This window comes from Triticum dicoccoides, chromosome 4A, assembly GCF_002162155.2.
Source record: "Triticum dicoccoides isolate Atlit2015 ecotype Zavitan chromosome 4A, WEW_v2.0, whole genome shotgun sequence".
In the NCBI taxonomy this organism is placed as follows: Eukaryota; Viridiplantae; Streptophyta; class Magnoliopsida; order Poales; family Poaceae; genus Triticum; species Triticum dicoccoides.
In genome coordinates this window covers 5472308-5480797 of record NC_041386.1, presented here as the reverse complement: position 1 = coordinate 5480797, position 8490 = coordinate 5472308, and the positions used below count along the sequence as shown (strand labels likewise).

Here is an 8490-nt window from a genome sequence, read left to right as displayed (position 1 = left end):
CTCTCTCTCTCTCTCTCTCTCCCGTGCTCCCCTCCGTACGTCGCCGCAATGCATGACGACGTACGCACACGTCCGTTCCGTGCGCATGCACGGTGCTTCATGGGCGCTTTGCCGCGCGCGCGGGGGTGGGTTGATCGGGAGGAGCCAGGAAAGAGGGAGCCGGCCGGAAGCCACCGGGCCGGCGATCGACCGGGGCGCCGAACAGTTGGGCGCGCCGTACGTAGCGCCGCATCATGCATTGCATGCATGCATGCATGGTGGCTCGAAAATCACATGAAGCCATCCACATCGAGGCACATGTAACATGCGATTGGTCGCGAGTTAACTAGCTGGAGTACGCCTCAAGGCAGCAAAGCAACGGGAAATCAACGTGCGGTTCCTGCAACTGGTTTCCGTGCCTGATGGCCAGCTCGGTCGGAGACACGGCACGTACGCACGTACGGCGGTGCAATGCGTACAAGACGTGCGTACGCGCACGACGATGCCGTGCTGCACTGCACTGCAATCAGTGCGGGCCCATACAGCAAACCGACCGATATCGATCCCTAATTTTAATGTGTCCTGTCCATCTGGTCGTGTGTGTTAAATCACACAACCATCGTACCGATCGTATGCTTTTGGTCCTAACAAAGAGCATCTCTAGCTCGTTTCCTCTAAAATTTAACTCCTCGAATCACCACCTAGAGATCAACTAGAATGCGGCGTCAGATTTTTAAGCACGGCAAATCAAATGTTTCTTATAGCAAAGTATGTTGCCACGAGGATGACAATTTTCTTTGACAAACTCGGCGATTCCTGACAAAAAAAACTGAACATAGCAAGGATCCGCCATTGTTTGCTAAAGGAAATTGTCATCCTCATGTTATGGTTGTTATGAAGCTTCTAATGAATTTTGTTTGGAGAATTGTCACCCATGCTTAATGGTTGAATATGAAATTTGTATGAAAATGGTTTTTTCCTTATCTGTAGTTCCATACATAACAGGGTTGTGTTTTTTTCACTTTACGTGAACTATTATAATTTAAATATTTCTAGATGTGACATGAAGTTCATTGAATTCTTTTGTTGAAATTTTCCTCCATGATTAATGGTTTTATACAAATTTGTACGAATAATGGAATTCTATCAATTTTCTTGTATGTAATACTCCCTCCGTCCCATAATATAAGAACGTTTTTATTATACTACACTAATGTAAAAAACGTTCTGCCGACGGAGGGAGTACCATATATAATAGTGTTTTGACAAACTCATTGATCATTAAATTTAAAATAAATAAACGGCGCATCAGTATATATGAGGCGAGCAACTTGGCAACACATGGTTGATACAACATACATAAATTAAGAAACATAGTGCATGGGTTAAATTTTGATGGAATGTTACGATTATGTTACCGCGCTCTGCAGTGAGCATGCATGCCACGACATGTGGCTTGAATTGATGTACTTACTACTACTACTAGACGTTAATAACACCGTGCTACGGAAGCAAGGGTTGTTTCAATTCCCCGCTGATCACAGCTCGATGTACCAATGTTGCCGTGCATGTTGAGAGGTTATCACGGCGCGTGCATGTCCCCTAAGCTACCCAGGGCAAGCCAGGAAGAAGCCTCCGTCTTGCCCTTCTTCTTTGGCGGCGCCGGCTCCTCCTCATGATGCGCGTACGGCGGACCCTCGGGGGCGGGGGCGGGGGCGGCGCCGGCGGACCTGTCCTTGCGCTTCGACAGGAACCGCTGCAGCGACGCCTTCCTCGCGATCGGCATGTCGACGAACGCCGGCGCGGGCGGCTGTGCGACGGGCGCTCCCTGCGAGGCCGCCGCCGCCGCGGCGGCGAACCGGATCAGCTCGGCGGCCCTGGCCGGCGTGCAGCCGTCGAGCACCACCACCCTCCCCCCGTAGAAGATGGTCAGCTCCTGCGCCCCGTCCGCCGGCGAGCCGGGCTCCTGGAGGGCGGCCCCCAGCACGCCGGGCGCCGAGACGCCGGACGCCCTGACGTACTGGCTGAGCACGCCGCAGGCCGAGGCGAAGCGGCGCGCCGCGGAGTCGGCCGCAGCCGCCGTCGCCGTCGTGGTCGCCATCGGCGGCATCGTCGCCTGGACGGACGTGCGGGCTAGTGGGCGAGGCGAGGCGAGGCGAGGCGAGGCGAGCCGAGCCGAGACGAGAGAGAGGGAGGGTTTCGGTGGCGATCAATGGCGTTCGCTAAGCTCTGCGCACCAACCGCGGTCGCCGTTCGATCGATCGAGTTCGTGGACCCCGTGTTATATAGATGGACGCGGCAGGAGGCAGGGGAGGTGGAGACGAGACGGGACGAGACGAGGAGTTGGTTGCCATGCAGTTGAGGGAGGGAGGGAGGGGCGGTGCGGCGTGGCGTGGCGTGGCGACCCGATGGTGGTTAGGGACGGGCGGGACGTGAGGGAAAACGTGGGCGGTTGGCCGGCCGGCGCATGCCGCGCGCGGGCGACACGGCGAGGCGAGGGGGCGCTGGGGAAGGTGGCGGATCGACCGCGCGAGCGCGCGACGCGCGTGCGTGAATTCGGAAACGGGCGCCCTCGCGCTGGCGCGACGACCAGCAACCGTCTCCTCCTTCCCGTTTCGGGCCTGGCAGTAAAAAAACGAGAGGCTGTGATGGACTGGGCAAGGCCTCTGGCTGGCTGGACGAGTGGCCCGAATCCGTCGATTCACATCGGATGGACGCCGAAGCTGCGTGATTAACCGCGTGCCCGCTACGTTTCTGCCTCGTGCGCCGGGGCTGAAAAAAGGGATAGGGTTCCTTTCTGCGAATGTGTCGCGTGTGTTGTGGGCGATGGAAATGCTCAGATCGAGATAAGCGCTGCTTTTATCCGGTTGGTTAATTAGGGTCCCCGCCCCGCTGTTTCCCCTTAACCAAGGATAGCAACACTCCTAAATAAAAGTGTTCCTTGGAAGAAAGCAAACAAAAACATGGGAGCCACATGACTGTTTTGGCTTTGTGGCACGTGCATCACTTCTTTCACCACAACATATACCGCAAGAGCTTCTCGCATCCTCCCATCCCAGGAATCAACTCGTGGAGCTGAAGGCTACTGTACACCGCAGGTATCCCAACACGGCCAAACCCGCGCATGCGCTTTAGGCGAGGCGCCACGTACACTGCACATTATTAGCTCCGGCACGGGCCATTTCCTCTTCCGGCTACGAACCCGACGCGCTGAAACAACACTGCCTTCATAGCGAATCTGCACGATTCTTCTCCATTTCTCCCCGCGTTCGAGCACCCGACGCGCCCCACGGCCGTCGGGTAGCCCGAAGGAGCAGGTAGGCTGCCCCCGTACGTTCGGCGAAGCCAACTTGTGTCGTTGTGCGTCCGTCGATTCTCTCTCTAGCTAGCCAAACCGTGCATACTACTTTCTCCGTTCTGAATTACTTGTCATAGGTATGAATGTATGTAGATGTATTTTAGTTCTATATATATTCATTTTTGCGATGAGTAATTTGAAACGGACGAAGTACCATCGACCGAGTTGGACGCGGTTCCTTCCCTTTGGCTGGCTGGCTAGCTAGCTTTCGGTAAAGAAACTTACTAGAAAGGCACTACGGGCGACTGGCGATCACGCGGCCGAGGACACGGGGGAGGCAACCACTCCTCTCCACGCGAGCTTTAGTAGCTAATCTAATAGCCGATCCCTCATGTGCGTGCATGATTAGTCGCGGGACGTCTTGTCTTAACATAATGTGCGCGAGCTCATCTACGCGACGTAGGACAAATAGGATAGTACGATGCGGCCAAACCGATCCCATTTGTCTATGCAGCCATGCTTTGCGCTCGGCTGTTGGGGGCCATTATCCTACCATATCGTCGAGCGCAGGACGTCGTGCACGCACTCGCCTGCAGGATCGGCCGATTCCCTGTGCATCCCGCGTGGTGCCTTCTCTATTCTGGCTGCCGCCGCGACGACTTGCACGCGTCAACGACGAGAACTAAGCGTCGCCGGATGCATGCACGAAGCTTATGGCTGATTGCGCGCGTGGCGGTGCTATGCAGTGTCGACGGGCGTGCCCACGTGTCGACGACGATACGTGTGCGTGTGGCGGCGTCGGGGCCGACCTTTGGTAGTCGGCCATGTACGTCAAATCGTGCCGCTACTCCTTGAGTTCGTTCGTGCGTTCCCATGCAAGTCGGAGTGTGGGACTGATGGATGGATTCGATGCCCCGCGGCTTTGTGCTGCTTTCACACTTTCTTCGCCCCAAGTACAGCAGAGAATAGCTTGGCGTGCCGTGCCTCGCCGCCTTTGCACGTCCCCTGCATGACATTGGCTCTTTACGTATTGATCATCGTGCCGATTAATTAAACTACGTACTGCTTAGACACTTCTTAGTCCTTCTCTTTTGTTGCGAGCATGTGCTGATCACTTTTGCTAACTTGTCCTGGACTGGACTCCTAGGCACTAGCCAGTCACCACCTTTCTTAAGTGATCGCTTTTAATGGATTATTATATTTTTCAACTCGCCCACCTTTTCTAATTGATCGTTCTAAATTCTTTTGTATTACTCCCTCCGTTCCGAATTACTCGTCGCGGAAATGGATGTATCTAAAACTAAAACGGAGGGAGTACTTTTCAACTAGAAATACCTTTGCCTTCTACTCCCTCCGTTCTAAAATAGATGATTCAACTTTATACTAATGTTAGTACAAAGTATGATTAGTACAAAGTTGAGTCATCTATTTTGGAACGGAGAGAGTATTGCATAGTCAAGCAACGCAAAAAGAAATGGGTGCGGCTAGGTCCCAGTCGACTAAAAGGCTTAAGCAAGTCTCAGTCAAATGATATAGTATGTATGAAGAAAAAAAACTGAAAAGAAATTTTTTTTTGCATGAATCTCCATGCAAAATCAAAGAAAGATAGTATCGACTGTAACATAAAGAAATGTCTCAATGGACGGAGACCTAGTAAAACCGGGAAGAAAACAAGCAACGCAGCTATACCATGGAAAAGAAAAGGAAGAACATGTTCAAAAAAAAGAAAAGAAAAGAAAAGGAAGACACAACCCCCGACGTGGCCAAGAAAAACCACCAGGGGAGAGTATAGGGGCCCCACCACCAGCCCACGACCCGCGCTGCACACTGCACGCGCAACCGTGGCCTAGCAAAACCGGCCGCCGAACTCAACCCCGAAAACGTACAGAGCCCAGGCATTTCTTCCACCACCCCCTTTCGTCGCTCCACGCCACCACCGCCACCAGGCCGCGCACATGCGCAGCACCCCGCAAATACACGCCGACCGGCTGGCCGATCGGCGAAAACCCACGGCGAAATTGGGCGAGACGTGCGGTGCTGGGAGACGGACGGGCCTTCCGCTCCCATCCATCCATCCATCACTCCTCGTCCCGTCGCCTCCCGGCCGGCGCCTTTCACGTGCTGCTTTCCTCTCCTGCCCGCGAAACAGAAATTAGGCCTCGCCCAGCTGTACACGCCCGCGAAAAGGAGAGAGCGCGCCGGGATTTAACCCCGCGACTCACCCGCCCCCCGGCCGGACGGGCAAACACACGTACATACCTCGGCACCGCAGGTCTCATCGTTTCCTTCCGCTGGAGATCGACATGGGAGCCGAGCAGCAGCACCAGGCCGCCGGGGGCAGCAGGTTCGCCGTGGCGTTCGGCCTGCTGCGCCAGTACATGAGGGAGCAGCCTGGCGTGGTCACCGTGGGCCTCTCGCCGGGCGGCGGCGACGGCGTCGAGGCGGTGGCGCCCGAGCAGCGGATCCGGACCATGGAGCTCTTCCCCCAGCAGGCCGGCACGGTCAGGGGCTCGCACGAGAGGTACGTCTTTGCGCGCCAGCCACACCTTCGTGCCCGCCGGGTGACCGGAGAACGTCCTCGAAACGTCTTCCCATGGAGTTCTTGGAAAATATTCACTCCTGGTTGATGGATGCTAACGCTGTTGCTAATCAGGACGGGGCCTGGGAGAGCGCCGCTCACCATCTTCTACGGCGGGAGGACGTTCGTGTTCGACGACTTCCCCGCCGAGAAGGCCAGGGAGCTCATGCAGCTCGCCGGCTCCTTCTGCGCGCCGCCGCCCGCCCCCGACGCCGAGCCCGCCTGCCAGAACGCGCCGGGGCAGCCTTGCTTGTCAGGTACGGATCGCGCTACACTCGTGCTCGGTCACCGTCCGTATTACTCCCTCTTTCTAAATATTTGTCTTTCTAGACATTTCAAATGACTACTACATACGGATGTATGTAGACATATTTTAGAGTGTAGATTTACTCATTTTGCTCCGTATGTAGTCATTTATTGAAATGACTAGAAAGACAAATATTTATGAACGGAGGGAGTAGATACAAATACAACCAACTGACAAAAACATGTGTCGTGCGCGCGCGCGGTTGTGTAGACCTGCCGATCGCGAGGAAGGCGTCGCTCCACAGGTTCCTGGCGAAGAGGAAGAGCAGGCTCACCGCGGCAGATCCGTACCCGGCGCCGTTAGCGGCGCCGGGGGCCGGGGCGGCCAAGGAGACGGCCGGCAAGGCTGCGCCGGAGGACGGCGGCGCGCCGTGGCTCGGCGTCAACCCCGCGCTCCAGCTCAACTGAAGGATTTGATGAGCCGGGGAGAGGAATAAATCACTGCCTCACTGCTTCTCCACGTAGTACTACTAGTACTATGTACTGCTACGTGGATCCTTGATTGTTGCCGTTTTTATCTTACGCCCGTTAATTGGCTGCGTCAGGGCAATCAACTGCATGGCGCTGGCTAAATATATATAGCACGTATGTTCTTCATCTGTTTGAGAATTCTTTGGTGTCGAATAAAAGAATTCTTTCATGCTGAATTTGTTACTGTATGCGAGTATACTACTAATTACGTAGCTTAGATTTGTATAAGCTGTATTAAATGTAGTGATGGTGCGCAATATTGTTACTTTTACTGGTTATTTTTTATGTGTTAGTGTGAACTATTAACGTTTGCTCGTTAGATCGTTGGGTCATGTATCTTCATGAGAATATGTGAAAATTGAGAGAACTACATTTCACACATGTCTTGTGCTGCCCGCACCCGTGACTTGGATGGCGAACCTAGCAGCCACCGAACACTCCCCTCCCTCGTCATTTCCTTCTTCGCCACCATTGGGGCAAAGCTGGAATGGTGGAAGGTGTTGATTGGGCTTCATTCTCGTGTAAGCTATGCTAGGGTGGCGACAACCCTTCTTGTCATGTCTTTGGAAGGGCAGCGGAGGGCAGCGATGCCACAATGATCTTCCTAGGTGGTGCAATGATCTCCTCTATCGTGACATATGCGGTAGGGGCCGGTCGGGTAGCGTTACTACATGTCGGTTTTATCTTACGCCCGTTAATTGGCTGCGTCGGGGCAATCAACTACATGGCACTGGCTAAATATATATAGTACGTATGTTCTTCATCTGTTTGAGAATTCTTTGGTGTCGAATAAAAGAATTCTTTCATGCTGAATTATTTACTGTATGCAAGTATACTAATTACGTAGCTTAGATTTGTATAAGCTGTATTAAATGTAGTGATGGGGCACAATATTGTTACTTTTACTGGTTATTTTTTATTATGTGTTAGTGTGAAATATTAACAGTTGCTCGTTAGACTGTTGGTTCTTGTATCTTCATAAGAATATGTGAAAATCAAGAGTTCACCCATGTCTTGTGTCACCCACACGGGTGACTTGGATTGCGAACCCTAGTCGCCACCGAGCACTCCCCGCCCTCATCATTCCCTTCTTCGCCACTATTGGGGCAAAGCTGGAATGGTGGAATGTGTTGATTAGGCCTTCATTCTCGTGTAAGCCATGCTAGGGTGGCGACAACCCTTCTTGTCATGTCTTTGGAAGGGGAGTGGAGGGAGGCAATGCCACAACAATCTTCCTAGGCGGTGCAACGATCTCCTCTACCGTGACATATTTGGCAGTGGTCGGTCGGGTAGCGTTTCTACACGTCAGTTCTGGTTAGGGGTGAAACGGGAGCCTTAGCTTCGGTTTGTTGGTTAATACTTCAAAGTTTATTAGTAATTTGGATAACAATATTTAAATGGTTTGATTATCCGGCTAGAAATAGGATGTTCCTATATCTTCGTATATTAGAAATGCCATGTCCTATATAGCCTATCCTAATTTCCCACACGAATCGTGGTCAGATTGTGCTCAAATGTCTTACCATGTATGGACTAAAAAATGATTATGATCGAAAATGACCCTAACCACTTTCACCCTTAGTTCCAGTTTCCTCAAGGTTGTGGGCCCGAGTTGGGTGGTGGTGGTGCCTTGATGTCGCCCCCTCCTTGAAGGCGTCGTTTTTAGTCCATTGTTCTATGCTTCTCTCAGGGTTATGTGGTGGTGGGGTGCTATTTGGTGATGGTAGGGTGTGTTGTAGACCTGCAGCGAGATGTGCTCTTTTGACTGAGGCAGTGACGGAACCAGGCTACCACCGGGCCCCAAGTCTGCTTCATTGCTACAGTGATCAACACTGTAAAAAAACACTATAGTCAAACA

The 8490-nt window shown here is 52.9% G+C and overlaps 2 protein-coding genes across 2 annotated transcripts; one reads left to right on the top strand and one right to left on the bottom strand.

Moving 5' to 3' along the window:
• Positions 1 to 1272: 1272 nt before the first annotated feature.
• On the bottom strand, positions 1273 to 2286 carry LOC119284536 (protein TIFY 11a-like). Its single transcript, XM_037563661.1, has one exon. The coding sequence runs from the start codon at positions 2087 to 2089 to the stop codon at positions 1562 to 1564; it is 528 nt and encodes a 175-aa protein (XP_037419558.1). The 5' UTR covers positions 2090 to 2286; the 3' UTR covers positions 1273 to 1561.
• Positions 2287 to 5212: 2926 nt separating this feature from the next.
• Positions 5213 to 6951, top strand: LOC119284535 (protein TIFY 11c-like). Its single transcript, XM_037563660.1, has 3 exons — positions 5213 to 5798; positions 5931 to 6112; positions 6373 to 6951. The coding sequence occupies exons 1-3, from the start codon at positions 5581 to 5583 to the stop codon at positions 6567 to 6569; spliced, it is 597 nt and encodes a 198-aa protein (XP_037419557.1). The 5' UTR covers positions 5213 to 5580; the 3' UTR covers positions 6570 to 6951.
• The last annotated feature ends 1539 nt before the right edge of the window (positions 6952 to 8490 follow it).